This window comes from Anolis carolinensis, chromosome 3 (genome assembly GCF_035594765.1).
Source record: "Anolis carolinensis isolate JA03-04 chromosome 3, rAnoCar3.1.pri, whole genome shotgun sequence".
NCBI lineage: Eukaryota > Metazoa > Chordata > Lepidosauria > Squamata > Dactyloidae > Anolis > Anolis carolinensis.
In genome coordinates this window covers 229347801-229365968 of record NC_085843.1, presented here as the reverse complement: position 1 = coordinate 229365968, position 18168 = coordinate 229347801, and the positions used below count along the sequence as shown (strand labels likewise).

Here is an 18168-nt window from a genome sequence, read left to right as displayed (position 1 = left end):
TGCGGCCCACCAATTCATTTGTGTTGGCCCTTGTCCTTCTTATTGGAAAAATATTTTAATTTAACATTGGGGAAAAATTGTTTACCCTTCTCACTGCTTTAAGTTTTTAAGAAATGTTTTCTTTCTGGAATGTCTGTGGCCCTCACATTCCTATACTAAAGTTTGATTGGCCCTCAGGTAACTAAAAGTTGGACCACACTGCAGTAGATAAAGGCATTGATCCAGCCAGTGTAACAAATGTGCAACTCCCCAGTGGATTTTTATTTGTTATGGTAGGTCATTATTCTATTCCTTTTCCGAAGCTGAAATAACTTCAAAAGGGCATCCAGGAAATCAAAGGACACTCTCACAACCAGTCCCTGATTCTGATTTGGAATGATCTATCTCTCCATAGCAAATACAACAGTTATGGAGTATTTGTTTGTAACAATAGAAATGCACAAATATTAAGAGCACCTACTGGGCAGCACCTGCAGCAGTAATCTGAAACATGTCACAAATCCTGGTGCCATTCAATTATATCTTCTTAAAGTATCTTAGTCATTTTAAATTGGTGTCTTTCTTGTTGCCCCTTCCCAAAAGAAGTCCCTCAAAGAATACAAATAATTCTCCAACAGCCCTCAAGTGCATGGCTGAAACATATGCACATGCCTACATTGACCTCTCAGTCACTCAGCAGCTATACTAGTTCAGCCCCATCAATAACATGAAATATTCCTTACTATGGATCACTGCATAGCATGACTGAGTCACCAGCACAGATCAATATTGACTATACTGATTAGAACTGATGGGAGTTGTGCTGTGTAGCAGCCAACAAGTTGCCCATCCCTGATGCATCCTGTCTGTATAGCCATCTATTGGGGGTTCTTTGAGGTGCTTTTCCTGCAGGGCAGAAGATTGGACTGGATGGCCCTTGCGGCCTCTTTCAACTCTATGCTTATATGATTCTATGAAATAAGAGGAAAATTCACCATTTGTAGATGAGGTGGACACTCCAGTACTAGTCACTCCTGAGCTCTGCTGCACAGTATTTTTCTTTACTCCATATCCACTTGTTACTAAAGGAAGAAAGAGAGAGGGAGAAAGGAAACTTCACAATTGCTGGAAGAAAAGATATGTTCTGTGCCTTCAGGTCAACTCTGACATGATGACACCAGCTTATGTTTTCTTGCCACAATTTATTCTGAGGATAAAGTGGTTTCCATGGCTGAGTGGAAATCTGAGCCTTGCTCTGCTGTTTTAGTTCAAGTACTAGACATTAATAAACCCTGTGACCTTGGCCGTTGTTTTTTTCTGAGGCTGCCAGGATTCGAAAATTCTCAATTTTAAACTCAGGCTGAGACATGACGACATTTCTTGTAGTCTTTTACTTATGTTTTTAGCCAACATGTTTTTAAGCAGTTTTTAACTGTTGTAATTTTATCCATATTTGTGTTGTTCATCTCATTATTCTGCATAACATGTAAACCTATGGTGCAATAAGGGTCTTTAGACCATAATAAAATGTTGAAGATTGAAGATGGTTTCAGTTATTAGACTGAATAACCAGCAATCTCCAAACTGTCAGGAAAACAGAGATTTGCTTGTGCATAAAAACAGCAAAGCTTTAGAAGTGTTTTTTTTTCAATGCCTAAAAACATACTCTCTCATAAAACAACTTGTTTCATATCATGCACTCAAGAGACAAAAATGAAGTAGACTTTGGTGGAAATAAACCCTGTTGCTACAAAATCAGCAAAAAATGAAAAATACAAGCATTTAAATTAGAATTTATATAATGGTTGGCAATAATCCTTTAAAATTCCACAGAGTTTTCCACTCATTATTGAATAAGAGATCTTTTGCACACACCTCATGCGTTCTTCCACTGGTCTATGGCCCTCCCTACTTCAAATGCTGAGACCCAATTCAAATTTGTGAATACAGATAGAATGCAATGTAGTTATTCTACAACCAGCTATCTAAAGTGTGTGTGAAAAAGGGAGAGGAGTAATTATTCAACATTTTTCCAACAGGATCCTAATTCCTAGGTCCCTTAGTACAGAAAAAAAATGACTTGCAATGTAGTATTACTTACATGTGGAAGCTGTGGTTGCACTGTTGGCAGCATTAACTGTATTTGGGACCAGGTTGTTCTGAACACCATATACTGCAAAGAAAAATATCCTAGTTGGGGAGCATGTTTGTTTGTTTTTTTAAAGAGAGAAAAATGACATAACCAGAACAATGCTTTTCTTGGAAATAATATTCTGAAATAATTCATTCCAAAATAATGATGCCGAGAACCTGGTGAGTTACATTTCTGGGTGTAGTCAACATAGTTACAGGCCGGCACTATAATCTGTTAATAATCTGTTATGTTTCATATCACTTCTAATTTTTTTTCTCAAAACTGCTTGAATTTGTGTAACATCCCATGTGATTTGTCAAGATGGGGAAATTTCAATGTTCTTTGTGCAGTGATTATATTTGAGGCTCAGGTGATGCACAAACAATGTAATGGTGCTAGGTGTATAAAAATCATCATCATCATCATCATCATCATTTTCTATGCAGATTTACGGAGCCTATTCTGGAGGAAAATCATGGAAGTCTCCTTACTGACAATCAGGAATGAAAACCCTTGTAATACAGGGAGATGACCCCCCCCCCTTAGGAAAGCATAACTTTCCCCACTTAGGCTCCATCTCATGGAAACCATTATCATCAGTTGACTCTGGGTGCAGCTACAATGTAGAATCCATACATTTTGACAACATTTTAACTGCCATGGCTCAATGCTATAGAATCCTGGAATGTGTAGTTTGATGAGGCTTCAGCACTAACAGTCTAGAGATGTTGTAAAACTGCAGCTCCCATGATCACATAGCATTGAACTATAGTAGTGTCAAACTGCATTAATTCTACAGTGAAAGAGTCCATGATTTTCTTTGAAGCAGAAGTAGTTCCAATAAAAATCCTTTCAATATGGGCATCTCAATTTATAGAGGTCTAGATCTCACTGAAACCTAAGGAGGCTTTTGATGCCACTAATGTAAGCAATTAGAAATCAGAGAACAATCTTTTCAGAATGTTTCAGAAGATGTTCTCTGGGATTCATTATTTTTGAGCGTAGCAAGGAGAGGATTTTTAATGAAATACTTGATATAGTTTTCTGCATAACTGCTAAGATTTACTTGTTACTTCTACCACATTGGTTTTGTGGAGTCAATCTGAATATTTGCATTACATGTGTGTGTGTGTGTGTGTATGCATGCTAAAATGAATGTGCTGCAAAATTTTCCCCAACAATAATACATAAGACCAACAAATCACAGCATTAACTAAAATATTGATTCCTTTAATAAATGTTCCAAGTTCTGAACCATTCCAATACCTGTGGAAGATGTGCTGAGACCAGTGTTGAGAGTGGGGCAGCTGGGAGCCAAGTTGTTTGGGACCCCAAACACTGTGGGAAAGATGGACAGAGAAAAAAATTTATTGATGATACAGTAAAAGAGTAAAATGTTGTCCAACCCGAACCTTTCCTTCCACACATCCCCAGGCATGAGATGAGGGGCAGCAGCCTACTCTAAACTGAGGCTGCCCCTCATATCGGTCTCTCTTTTTCCACTTCACTGAGTCAAGGGGAACATGTTGCTTTTGGAAGACTTAAAAAGGGAGGCTGAATCCATGACTGGCTTGGTGGGAGAAATGACTATTGCCTGTCACTTTTTATGGCATGATAAAAAATCTTTAAATAGATTCGCTAAGCATCATGGCACTCCCCTTGTGAGTTTTTTTTAATCGTGTCAGAAGCGACTTGAGAACATACTACAAGTCGCTCCTGGCATGAGAGAATTGGCCGTCTGCAGAGACGTTGCCCAAGGGACGCCGGATGTGTTACTGGGAGGCTTCTCTCATGTCCCCACAAGCTAGAGTTGACAAAAGCTCACCCCTTCTTGCAGATTCGAACCAGCAACCTTCAGGTCAGCAACCCAACCTTCAGGTCAGCAGTTCACAAGAGTTTAGTTCATTGTGCCACCACGGCTCCTAATCCCTTGTGGATGAAAGGCAGGCTTCTAAAATGACTTGAATTCTATGATGGGTTGCTGGAAAGCAGGCTCCCCTTGGAGCTAGAATGGGGTTTTCTATAGTTTGCTGTAAAACAAGGAATGTTCCCAAGGATGGCCTTCCATTAAAATGGCCAGGATGAGCAACCTTGATCATTTGGATTATCTTTGGGGTTTAGATGCTAGACCAAGGGTGGCCAATAGAGAAAGTTTCAGGATTGACCCCTACTCCTCGACTATACATGTTAGGTGGCTTTAATCCCTCTTTTTAAATAAATGGCTCAAACACTGGCTCATTACTACCACACTTTATTGTCTTGTCTCTTCATTTCATGATGTGGGTACAAGCAATATAGATAAGATGTTGTGCTGTTGCCTGTCTTCTAGTTGACTGATCAGTACAAACGCCACTGATCTATTTGAAATAAATGCCATTAAAAGGTTTTAGATACTGCTATACTTTGAAATGGGGCCCCTGATGGCACAGTGCGTTAAAGTGCTGAGCTGCTGAACTTGCGGACCAAAAGGTCCCAGGTTCAAATCCCGGGAGCGGAATGAGCACCCACTGTTAGCCCCAGCTCCTGCCAGCCTAGCAGTTCGAAAACATGCAAATGTGAGTAGATCAATAGGTACCGCTCCGGCGGGAAGGTAACAGTGCTCCATGCAGTCATGCCGGCCACATGACCTTGGAGGTGTCTATGGACAACGCCGGCTCTTAAGGCTTAGAAATGGAGATGAGCACCAACCCCCAGAGTCAGTCACGACTGGACTTAACGTCAGGGGAAAACCTTTACCTTTTATAATTTGAAATCCCATTCCTTTGGGATTGTGTAACCTTGTTAAGGGTGTTGTCCATTGAGAATATACCTGATCCAGTCGAATGGGCTGCAGTGTTGATCAGAGAAGAGCTTTGGGCCATGTTGTTGTGGTAGCCGCCAAGAGATGACCCTGCAGGCAGGGTGGAGGACCACATGTACGATGGCAGGGCAGCATTCAAGATGGTGGTGTCGTATGTCCCTGACACTGGAGGAAAATTAATGAGTGACACCTTAAATTAGATTTTAATTAGATTAGTAGTTTAATACTTAATAATCAGATCCCAGATTACTATTTCTGTTGAAATCATGATTTAATCTGCTTTTAATAAAGGTCTTTGGGGTATTTTGGTCTTCCATGTATTTCTAATTTACAGTATTTCTGACAGTTAGCCAAATGAGCTAGGGCACATGGGAGTTGAAGCCAGCTGGAGAACCAAATTTTGGGAACTTCCGGTTAGGAGCTTATATACACGGGCCCCTGAATGGAGCATTTGGGCATTTTTGGCATGTTTTAGGTCAATTTGCCACTGACCTAAAATTATACATTGATGCCACTTTTGTTCACTCCACTTTTTAGAAATTAGAAGAAAACTTTGCCACTGGGACAATTTTGCGATCAACCATGATCGTCTTTAGATTGTGAGGTTTGTGATCTCTACTATTCTCTGTCTTTTTGTGTTTCGACAGATTAATTCACAGTCAATCTAATGAGAAAGTAACAATTACACATTATTACAGTAGAGGTGAGGAAAGTGTTGGCATCCCAGATATTAAACTAGAACTCTTATCAACTGTAGAGAGCACAGGATTGATGGGAGCTGCAAGAGTGAGCATAAGAGATAGTGAGAATTGAAGTTGGAGGTCTACACATTCCTTATTGATTTTGTATCTTTAGATCAAAGCCATGCAGTCTTTGATCTTTCAAATTTTGATGAACATCATGGGCCAAACTGAGTATAAGTGACAGAAATTGGAGTTCAAGTACATTGAGAGGCTGATATACTCCTTAGATCTGCTTTAGAGCTCCTGACCTTTAGCCCAGCTTCTGCCTACCTAGCAGTTCGCAAACAAATGTGTTTGATAAATAGGAACCACATTAAAGCTGAGAGGTATTTAGGCTCAGCGTTTGATCAGAAAAAAGGAGAAAGTTTATGAACAAAGAAAGCTCTTTGGCAGGGAGATGGAGCGACAGCACTCCCGGTGGCTAGAACCGAGCATAGCCTCCAAAGATGCCGAAAGATGGGAAAGACTATATATACCTCTATCTGCTGTCTTGTCATTGTTATAAGCAGCATTGAATGTTTGATGTATATGTGTTCTGTGATCCACCCTGAGTCCCCTTCAGTGTCAGAAGGGCAGAATATAAATATTATAAATAAATAAATAAAGTTATCTATTCTTTTCTCATGGATTCTGTTTTTGGCTGAATATGATGGGTTTTTTTGTAATATATTTTGCCTTTTGTTTTTTATAGAGTCCATAGACTAAAACCATGGTAGAACACTTGAGGTCTCAAGGCACTGCCTGGGTTTTGTTTTCTTAAGAGTTTAGCAAGACCATACCAGATTGTGTGCTCTCTGTAACCATCTTGGTTTCCACAACAGCTTTCTTAGGTATAGGAAGTGTGCCTGATGGGGAGCGGGTTGGGCTGGCACTAGCTGATCGACTTCCCCGAAGCAGTCGCTTGACATCATCCAGTTCTGTCCCTGAAAGAGTAAAGAGATATTGGGGACCCAGATCCACATGCTAATTTCAAATACATGTTACAACTGAAAATGTAGTTAATTATTTAATATAAAAAACCATCTTATGAAAAAAAAAACCCTGATGTATCTGAAGTGAATGATGAAGGCCTTCTCTCTGTTATGATTGTTCATTTCAAACTATGCCTACTGCCATGTGAACAGTTCCTAGCATTTCCACTCTGTGATACTACTCCATTTTGTCCTCCTTGAAACAAGTGGTTGGAAACCATAGGAGGGTTATACATAGATGAGAGCAATGCTTAGGCCCCTGTAATATTATGTGAATGATTGAGGCAAGGCAATTACCTCATAAATGATGCATAAATGTTTCATGTATCATCCCAGGAGCCATCCACCAAGACTGCATCATGTATCGTTTAGCTATTGGATGATAAAGATTCCCACTTCCCATTTCTAGGAAATAGTTTTGCGACCCTACACATTGTTGTTCCCACAGATTAGGAAAATATTTAATAACATCATAGAAACAGAACAATTACCAAATGGTCAAAGGAAGAGGTCAAAGCCAAAACTCATGGATTATTAACCAAAGCCACCATTGTTCTAGTCCACAAAACCAGCAGCAATACTTACACCTGGTTGATGGAGAAGCACTTTGCAGCCTCACTCGGATTTCACTCTCTGGAAAGGGACAAAAGAGAAGAGATGCTTTTTTTGTAAGGTGGGACACTTGTTAGTAACCTGATGTCCTGTACATAGCTTTGAATTGCAGAAGATGTATTAGTAACATTGGTGAGTGATATGGTTTGTCAGACTCACTTGCCCCAAAGTTTGAAAAGGATGGTACAGCTGCTTTGACATGCCTTGCTTAATTGCTTGTTGCAAATCATTTACTTCAGTGACAGGAAAACCATTATAAAATTGCACTATGCTTACATTCCTAGGGTCCATTCACACCAAACATTTATAATATTATGACTCCATTAATTAATAGGGTTCTTTCCTAAGAAATCTTGGGATTGCTGTTTAGGGAGGTGCATTTTGAATCCTTTGTCTCAGAGCTCCATTGCATGTCCAAACTACAAATTGAAGATTCCATCTCCTCCTCCTTGAGACGAGTGGTTAAAATGGAATCATTGAGCAACAATTGTATCATGTGAAAAGGTTCTCGGTCTTTCTACCAATTTTATTTGACTGAACACTCAAGATCGAACCCTATGTACCACCTGCTCTCTTCAACTTGTTTCACTGATAAGAGAAGGAGGTAATGATTTCAGGAGTTAGACAAATGTAGATATATTATTATTATCTTACCACGAGTTTGGCTTCGGCCCCTTGTAGCAGAGGAACCTGTAAAAAAATGAAAGAAAATTAAATTCCATTGCATGAAATGGAATCTGAAAATCTGAAAACAAATCAAAGTATTTAAAATCATACTCAGAATATGGTGGCTGGAATCCGGTATCAGCTAACACTTAACCAAGTAACTTCTCCTGGCCTGACCCCCCCCCCCCCATCCCTTTCTCCCCCCCCCCCCCCCCCACACCTTTGCTAAATCTGATAGAAACTTCATTCATCCATAATCTGATTGGTGGCAGAATGGATCTCTTTCTCCCCATGCAGTTGGTGCCTGGTAAAGTAGGTGTGTTATAACCATCACAATAATATCATAATTATAACAAAGCTGTGATTATGAATTTGACACAGATATCTAATTGATAGTTTTTCACTCTCCAACCTATTTTACCAACTATCAGCTGCATGGAGAGAAGGAGGTCTGTTCTGATGGTGTCATCGAACACCACTACCCCACCCCCCAAATAAAATAGGATCTATAGTTTGGGGATCTGTAGTTTGCTAAAGGGCATCAAGCTGAAATGGTATAAAAGGAGTTAAGTCTTGGCCACCTTGCAAAAAGAGTAACAGCAGCAAGGATCCCCTTCCCATGTTAAATCTGTGTACACACACACACACACACACACACACACACACACACACACATATATATATATATATATATATATACACACACACATACATACATATACATGTGGCAAAGGTATTGACAGCCATGTTAAACGACCCTGCTATTGTGAACCGGTCCCAGGCAATGACACTCCAATACCAGGGGTGAGACATTCATATATCCTCAAAACTGGTTTGTCAAGTCAAGCTCCCTCCTAACCAGACCCTCCATTGTTCTCCTGGGCCTGGATTTCATAATCTCATCATCCCCTAGCAGATAGCCTTGTCCCAGACTGGCTGGGATGAGATTTCTAGCTGCACCATCAAAGTCTGAGCCAATCCCAGGCCAGGGAGGGAGGATTCAAACAGTAACAATGAAACAGACTCTATTTAACTCCTTACAGGAGCACATGTTGCTCAGACTTGTCTCTTGGGCATGAGTCCACAGATCTCCTTCTTATGGCCATGTATGAATAAATCTGCCTGTCTTATACCTTCAATTGCCTTTGGTGAGTGAATTATAATCTGAGAACTGAATTAATTGCTAGCATTCCTTGCCAGGCAGGATTCTCAAATTTTTGCGGTCTAGATTTGATACCAATAGTGAATGGGATATGACTAAATGAGGCTTCTATCGGGTTTTTAGATGGATTGGGGTCAGGCCAGGAGAAGTTAAGTACTTAGTTAAGTATAACCTGACACAGGACTCTGGTGGACATGTTTAAAAAAAAATTTTTTTAAAAAATCAATGATTTACATTATTATTTTAATTCATTAAAATATTCCTATCTTGTCCTAGATCACAAGATCTGAGGTCAGTGAATAAGTAAAATCAATATGCTGTGTTTAAAGATTATGCACATGTTTCCAGACTTCACACAAATATGCAAAACAGTGGATAGTGATGATCATCTGGCCCAAGAATACCACAGAGTTATGCTGGCGGACCTAGGAAGCGCCCAGAGAGGACATGTTTTGTCAGACATAGATACATGAAACCATGAGTATCAGTCCCGTGGATGTGGTGGTGGTGGGTGTCATACTGTTACTTACTATTTATTTTTATCACCCAGGAACAGAACAGACATTCATATGGCTTTCTCCCTCAGGTAGGAAACTTTGGTTTGAAGAGGGCACCATTTCTTATTCTAGCCCAGATAGAACAATGCCTTCATTCAGCACTGTATTAGGACTCAAGTACCCAGAGGGTTGGAAAGGGGTTATTCTTGCAGTTCACAAAGCATTTTTAAATCAGTCACTTCTGCAATATGCCCAGATAGTAGACATAGGCATCACATTATCTATTAATTGCATGACTGTGAAGGAAGGAAGCAATTTGTTTTAAACAAAGGATTCTATACCAGGATTAAAAAATGAACAATTTAAAATATATGCTAATCAGTGTCATTTGCATAATCTATTCCACTAGGGGAATAAGAAGAATTTTGAACTATAGAATGTTAAGCTCCCTGACCGTAATCTCTTAAAAATGTACATGTTCCCAAATTTTTCTTCATAGTATTAATAATATACATTTACCAAGGTCTTTTCTGGGAAACTCTGGAGAGGAATTTGCACTGGAGCTCCCTGAAGAAGAAAGAAAAGAAAATATATTTTAAAACTCTCTTATATATTGTTCGATATTGCAAGGGGTAATACTGTATCACAATAAATCCACAAGTGAAATAATTGTGGTTGTTGGTGTTGTTGTGTGCCTTCAAGGCATTTCAGAGTTTTGACACCTCCAAGGAGCCTTTCACAAGGTTTTCTGTGGCTTAGAGTTACTCAGTGGATTCCCATGACTGAGCAGGAATTGAATCCTGTTCTCTCTGTCAATGGAGTAATGTAGAGCATTTGGTACTTTAAATTAAACAGGATTCAAGAACATATGCAGAAGATTCACTGTTTAGTCGGAAGGAATTACATGACCTGTCCACCATTGCTGGAGTATTGGTTTAGATAACCATGTATCATGCTTTAATCTAAATCAGGCATAGATATAACTGCATCTATTTTCAATTTCTTATTCTAAGCATTAGTTCTCAACCTGTGGACCATGGTCCAGCAGTGGGCCATGAGAACAAAAATCTGGTCTGCGAATCTCCTTCTTCTTTATTTTATTTACTTTATTTCTGCTCCTTTCTGCAGAGCTGGCCATTGCATTGGATAGACCTCATCAGTTCTAGATTATTAAATATGGTTTTCTGTGGGCAAGCAGATGACAACTACTGGATGGCATATGCTCTGTATCAGAAGCTAGAGCTGATGTGGTCAATCCAATTCAATTATCTGAATCAGCACCCCCAAATAACCAATCCAAATCTAGAGTTGACCAAAAATGGATTCGTAACCCTTTTGGTACTAATGTATTGAGAGTGGTCCCTCATCAAAGTGGTCCCTGGTCAAGTGGTCCCTGGTCAAAAAAAAAAAAGGTTGGGAACCACTGTTCTACAGGATACAAGAAGCCACTGGAGGAATAGATGGATCCAAAACAAATGAGACTCAGTTATTGCAAAGGGCAACTATACGTTGACAGGCTAGTATTTTCAGAACAATTAATTAATGCAATCCTCATTCCCAGTTTTCTTGATGCTGTGATACCTTCATATGTCGCATGGCGGGTGGCATAGGTTTTTCGTTCAAAGGTTGAGCCAGGTGATTTGGGAAGTGTAGAGGAAGGAGCAGTAGCTTGCTTGTAGGAGGAAGAGGAGGTATTCATTCTAGTACTTCCACCTATAGATGAAACAAAACCTCCTCAAATACATGTCCAATAGAGGATTTGACTGAGATGGAAATGACAGTTTTTCTTTGGTTTCTTGGCCATGTGATGATTACAGATGAGCCACAAAGCCTCTTTGTGCATGTATCCATAAAGACATGGATTATTTTTCATATAATTGTAGGAGGACCGTCTCCAATTGCTGTCATCGAAGGGACAATGTGGCCAACATTAGTGTTGAACACATCTTGGAGAAGTTACTTTATGAATTGAAATTCCTAAAACCATCCAGCTTGCACAGCAACTTGCCATTCTACAAAACTAATGTCATTGCTGAGCTCTGGTTCCAGAGAGCTAGCCTTTTCCTCAAAGGGAGGGCCACATAACTTACCCTCAAAATTTAAGATGGAAGACTTGCTCTTAATATTTAAATGTATATCCTGCTGTTCTACCAAAAATGGATCTCAAGGCAGGTAATAATGAAAATATGTTGCTGCATTCCCATAAGATTCCCATCATAAACAATACTCATAAATGTTGTAAATTGTAGTCCAAGAACATCTGGAGAGCTACACAATCCCTTTAACTTTCCGGGACCACTCACTGGGAACCACCAACACAAATTCAAATTCTTTCATTTGACTTTAATGGGCATAGTCTTTAAATTAAATAAAGTAAATATATTTAATTTAAAGACAAGAAAATTGCATCTAAATTTACATAAGGGAATTCTGGGAAATTTACAAAGAATTTCAGCTCTAAATAGTCATGCTTAGTAGGTTACAATGAGCTCACTCAATGAGCAATACATAACATATTTAAATGAGTATGCTGTACTTAGAAAGAATGAAATGATTTTAACAACATTTTTGACAGAGGGACAATTTCTGGGGTGGGGAACCCAGAAATTGATATATGATGTAAATTGTTGTTCCATGGATCTTAGCACCCACTTATAGATGAGTCTAAGTGGATTGTACTTGAACTTTTCTGCCAGTTCATGTAGTTCTGTTCTTCCTTCCTTTCCTCTACTAACAAAAAGGCCCTGCCCTTGAAAACAGATGGCATGGATTTTGTACACAGAACTAGAGTGAAGCTCACAAGGACACGTGATGATCAATGGGGTCATTTCTGTCTCACAGCAAAACACAAGCCATGTCTGGAATAATATGGCTAATACGCAGTTTAACAAAAGACCTAGAAACTGTATGACTTTCTGCCCCTTGGATTTTTGTCAGATCTTCAAAGTGAAGTATGGCTGTAGTCGAAGAAGACAGTCATGTGAATGTTAGCCTTCATTTTGTGGAAAATGGGCCCTTTGTACTCTGAGCAGAGGGCCATTCTCGGACATTTGCTTGCAGCTCTGGCACTAGTATCATTCAGTGGCTTCCCCATTAAACTGCCTTAGGAACAAAGAACTGTTGTTAGAAGATCTTTGCTGACCAGCTCCAGCTCTATTCTACTTTAAAAATCCAACTTGCAGATCAGATTGCAAAGACACAAATCTCCAAAAATTTATTAATTTAAGAAGCTTGGGCTTATTTAATTTTGAGTATCATACCTCTAATCAAACCTGGGAAGGAAGTACAATTTGCGGGATTCAAAGCCCCAATATCCCCCACACTTAATTCACGATGTATTGGTGAGGCATTCAGGGAAGCAAAGGGTTCTGAAAATGGTATTTCAATGAGAACCACTGAAAGTAAACACACACTGTTTGTTCTAGATTAAGTAACAGGAAGTACATTTTTGGTCTATGGAGGGCCATCCATGAAGTGATGAATCTACTCTATGATTTAGTGAGATTCAATGGGAAACTACTTAGGTGTTTTGAATCCTTTCCCCAAGACAAATTCTGTACCTCATATAACTCCTTCAAGGTTCAGAGAAAAACCCAAAGCAGATAGGCTGCCTCAGTGAAATGGAGTTCAGTTGCCACTATGCTATTTGTATGTTGTAGAATCATAGAATCAGTCACCCAGTCCAAGCCCTGCCAAGAAGCAGGAAAATCGCATTCAAAGCACCCTTACAGATGGCCATCCAGCCTCTGCTTAAAAGCCTCCAAAGAAGGAGCCTCCACCACAGTCAGGGGGAGAGAGTTCCACTGCTGAACAGCCCTCACAGTGAGGAAGTTCTTCCTAATGTTCAGGTGGAATCTCCTTTCCTGTAGTTTGAAGCCATTGTTCCGCGTCCTAGTCTGCAGGGCAGCAGAAAACAAGCTTGCTCCCTCCTCCCTATGACTTCCCCTCACATATTTATACATGGTCCTCATCATGTCTCCTCTCAGCCTTCTCTTCTGCAGGCTAAACATGCCCAGCAAATTAAGCCACTCCTCATAGGGTTTGTTTTCCAGACCCTTAATCATTTTAGTCACCCTCCTCTGGACACATTCCAGCTTGTCAACATCTCCCTTCAATTGCGGTGCCCAGAATTGGACACAGTATCCAGATGTGGTCTGACCAAGGTAGACTAGAAGGATAGTATGACTTCCCTGGATTCAGACATTATACTCCTATTTATGCAGGTCAAAATCCCATTGGCTTTTTTAGCAGCCACATGACACTGTTGGCTTATGTTTAACTTGTTGTCCACGAGGACTCCAAGATCTTTTTCACACGTACTGCTGTTGAGTCAGGCGTCCCCCATTCTGTATCTCTGCATTTCATTTTTTTCTGCCTAAGTGGAGTATCTTGCATTTGTCCCTGTTGAACTTCATTTTATTAGTTTTGCCCCATCTCTCTAATCTGTTAAGATCATTTTGAATTCTGCTCCTGTCTTCTGGAGTATTGGATATTCCTCCTAATTTGGTGTCATCTGCAAACTTGATGATCATGCCTTCTAACCCTTCAATTCTAAGTCATTAATAAACATTTTGAACAGAACCGGGCTGAGGACAGAAACTTGCTTATGGCACTCCACTTGTCACTTCTTTCCAGGATGAAGAGGAAGTACCTTTGGGTTGTTTGCTTAACCAATTACAGATCCATCTAACCGTAGTTTTGCCTAGCCCACATTTGACTAGTCTGTTTGCCAGAAGATCATGGGGGGCCCATGGCTTTTTCTCTGTGTAGTTACATAATTAATAAAGATTGAACTTATAGCACGTGTTCTTTGCGGCTCTCCAAAGGGCCAGCAAGAAACGTGGATGTCTTTTCCTACTTCTATTGGGTATGGCTACTCCAGAATAAACCAAATGAGTTTGTAGGGAATTAACATTTTATTGAGAGCCATCCCACTTTATACCTCTCTTTTCCCTCAGGGTGGACTCAAGAAAAAGGCTGATCAAGAGTCCAAATAAATATAATTGATTTTGGGTAAACAAAATATTCACCCAAAAAAGGGTGACATTTATGTCCTGCAACACCAAACGTTTTGTGGTGAGCATTCTCCCACAAAGGAGAAGGGCTCCTTCTTGCCTCCCTTCTAGACATTCTATGATGTAAACAATCCTGTGACTCATGCATTCCCTTCTCCTCCCACTTCCATTTATCCGCCTCTTGTTTACATTTGCTCCAAGTTTGAGACCCACTTACTGGCTGAGGCATAGCTGCCAGCCTGACTGTATGTCCTCTTTTCCACTCCATTCCCTCCGCTGTAACCCGTTGTTTTGAGCCCACTGCTCCCACCTCCTTCTGTTAGAGAAAACACAAAAGTAAACACTGTGGGTTAAAAAAGCATGATGACAGAAGAACTGTGGTCTTTTAGTGTGGCAATCCATGGTAAATATGGGTTGCTGTGAGTTTTTCAGGCTGTATGGCCATTTTCCAGAAGCATTCTGTCTTGCCGTTTCACCTGCATCTATGGCAGGCATCTTCAGAGGTTGTGAGCTCTGTTGGAAACTAGGCAAGTGGGGTTTACATATCTGTGGAATGTTCAGAGTGGGAGAAAGAATTATTGCCTACTTGAGGCAAGTGTGAATGTTGCAATTGGCCAGCTCGATTAGCATTGAATGGCCTTGTAGCTCCAAAGCCTGGCTGCTTCCTGCAGCAACATTGACACTTGCCTTAAACAGACAAGAGTTCTTTCTCCCGCCCTGGACATTCCACAGATATCTAAACCTCACTTGTCTAGTTTCCATCAGATCACACAACCTCAGAGGATGCCTGCCATAGATGCAGGTGAAACATCAGGAGAGAATGCTTCTGGAACATGGCCATACAGCCCAGAAAACTCACAGCAACCCAGTGATTCCAGCCATGAAAGCCTTCAACAACACATTCAACTTAAATATGCTTCTTGAGTATCCAACCACTTTGAGAAGATTTTTTTATTGGTCTGTCTGGTGACATTTTCAGCATTGCAACAATGGTGGAAACAAAAATTAAATGTTTTAAATTAAAATATTTGAGAGACAGAATGGGGTGAAGAGTTTAGCCCGAACACTGAGAACCATGACCAAAAAATTGCTCTTCTGGTCCCAAGCATTTCAGATAAGGGATACTCGGCTAGTAGTGTGAATAATTTCTGTCCTCACAAGAACAGGTGGAAATATGATTGAAATGCTACCTTTTTACTTAGGCAGCAGAAAGCAACAGCATCGCCCCACCCACTCCTTTTTTGGATCTGTCCCTTTTAGGACTTATGAGGAAATAAGAAAGAAATGGACAGGGAGAAGAACAAATAAATGCACAACTTCAGTCAGACAGAATTCTACACAGGAAGCCACTACTTACTTGGAGGAAGAGATGTCAGTCTGGTGGTAACTGTTTCTGTAATAACTGTGAATAAAATAGAAAAAAAGGAAAATAAATAATAAATATATGGGATATAATGCAGCAGGATGTTCTCCACATCTGCTCTACTGATATGAACAAGAGATATATGAGTTATCACTAAAGATAGACTTCTTTTTAAAACTTAAGAGCTGAAATTGAAGTGTGAAAGAAAACCAATGAATAGGTTTGAAAGTTAAAGTAAATGTAAAGGTTTTCCCCTGACATTAAGTCTACTCGTGTCTGACTCTGGGGGTTGGTGCTCATCTCCATTTCTAAGCCGAAGAACCAGAGTTGTCCGTAGACACCTCCAAGGGCATGTGGCCGGCATGACACAGTTATGAACCCAGGAACACTGTTACCTTCCTAACAGAGGCAGAACATATTGATCTGCTGACATTTTTTTGAACTGCTAGGTTGGCAGAAGCTGGAACTAACAGCAGGAGCTCACCCCATTCCCCGGATTCAAATAGCTGATCTTTTGATCAGCAAGTTCAGTAGCTCAGTGGTTTAATCCGCTGCACCATTGGGGGCTCTAAAGTTAACTTGAACATTAATGAACACTGACATTTCTTACAGGCAAGTACTAAAAGTATAGCAAGATGCAACTTTTCTGAAGAATATTCAGCAGGGCCAATAGCACCAGATCTGATTTTATATTGTGTTAAACTCTTATTAGCCTCTTTTTCATAGAGTCAGATTATTGGGTTCTCTTTTCCTTTTTGTCTTCATTTTTTAATTTTTCAATGTACATATTCATAAAAAATACCAAAGCTAATCTATACACATGTATAAATACGTGGACCACTGCAATATTTCCTAACATCTATACAACAATTGTATTTTGCTACACCATCACTTCCCCTTGCCTTCCTGTTGTAGTAATTTCTTGTCCTTTGGGTTAAAGACAGTCATGTACAGTTCTATTCTTCCTTCCTATTACAGTATTTTTTTCTCATTCTTCCTTCTGGTACAGTAATTATTATTTATAAATTCCATAGAAAGATTCTAACAGATTAAATTATTTTTATTGTGTCAGAAGTAACCTGAGAAAATACTGCAAGTTGCTTCTAGTGTGAGAGAATTGGCCGTCTACAGAGACGTTGCCCAGGGGACGCCCAGATGTATTGTTGGGAAGCTTCTCTCATGTCCCTGCAAGTTAGAGCTGACAGATGGAAGCTCACCCCGTCTCATGGATTCGAACCGGCTACCTTCAGGTCAGCAACCCAACCTTCAGGTCAGCAGTTCAGCTGGCACAAGGGTTTAACCCATTGCGCCACTACGGCTTTTAGATTAAATTATTAAGCCTTCTATAAAAACTTCTCTCTTTTTCTTTTTTCATTTTTTTTCCAAAATTTGGAAATGTTTCCCAGTCTTTGACAAAGTTTTTTTGTGATTTTTCTTTGTTCATCAATGTCACTTAATCACATGAATATTGAAGTTTTCCCTTCAATTCACAACAATGGTTGTAGGAATTGATCGGAAGATCCATGTATTCTGAGAAAATACATCACTTACGCCTCTCTGTGACTTCTGTTCCATCTCTTTTGTTTTTCTTCGTTACAGCATCCATATCATTTCTATCTGAACAAGAAGAATAAAAGAAAGATTAATACATTTGTAACTTCATAACGGCTATTCTTTCCTATACGGGCCACTGGCCAGTAAAGTTATGACCCGTTCCTCACTTTGCAAGTAATGTTATGTTGCTCCTTAGGCACTGCAATTTCCACATGTCTATACAGACAGAGAGCCAGCACAGTAACATGTTTTGAGTGTTGGACTATGACTCTGGAGACCAAAGTTTGATTCCTTGCTCAGCCATGAAAACCTACTGGGTGACCTTGTTCGAGTCTATAACATACTCTCAGCTCTGGAAAACCTTGTGATAGGTTTGCCTTAGTGTTGCCATAAGTCAGAAATGATTTGAAGGCACACAACAACAACTACACAAGCAACTGCCACTGAGAATTTTCTGTGAACACATTAGATGTGTAAATATTGTAACAGGCAAGGTAAAGTGCAAATATGTAAAATGCACTGCAAATTTAAAGTGCTCATGTTCAAAAGAGAGAACATATGAGAGTATATGCTCAGAGGCATTGCACACATTTGGAGGTAATGTAGATGTTTAGAGACACTATGCCTTTTAGTCCTTTCTACTTCCCCTAAAGGGACCCTCCCAGTGGTGAT

At 39.9% G+C, this 18168-nt stretch overlaps 1 protein-coding gene across 3 annotated transcripts in view; it reads right to left on the bottom strand.

Annotated features, from left to right (window-relative positions):
* The window catches only part of col17a1 (collagen type XVII alpha 1 chain), an 83675-nt gene that overhangs the window by 56747 nt on the left and 8760 nt on the right, over nt 1-18168 (bottom strand). Inside the window, exons 2-13 of one of the 3 annotated variants that reach the window (XM_062976288.1) lie at nt 17494-17559; nt 15937-15981; nt 14797-14895; nt 11146-11277; nt 10084-10131; nt 7894-7929; nt 7213-7260; nt 6436-6579; nt 4923-5078; nt 3380-3451; nt 2081-2152; nt 975-1061 (exon numbers count right to left, since the gene is read on the bottom strand). In XM_062976288.1, the coding sequence (XP_062832358.1) occupies nt 975-1061; nt 2081-2152; nt 3380-3451; nt 4923-5078; nt 6436-6579; nt 7213-7260; nt 7894-7929; nt 10084-10131; nt 11146-11277; nt 14797-14895; nt 15937-15981; nt 17494-17548 (994 nt within the window). In that variant the 5' untranslated portion in view covers nt 17549-17559. The remainder of the gene's footprint in view (nt 1-974; nt 1062-2080; nt 2153-3379; nt 3452-4922; nt 5079-6435; nt 6580-7212; nt 7261-7893; nt 7930-10083; nt 10132-11145; nt 11278-14796; nt 14896-15936; nt 15982-17493; nt 17560-18168) is intronic. The other 2 variants (XM_062976289.1, XM_062976290.1) reach the window with 2 other exon arrangements.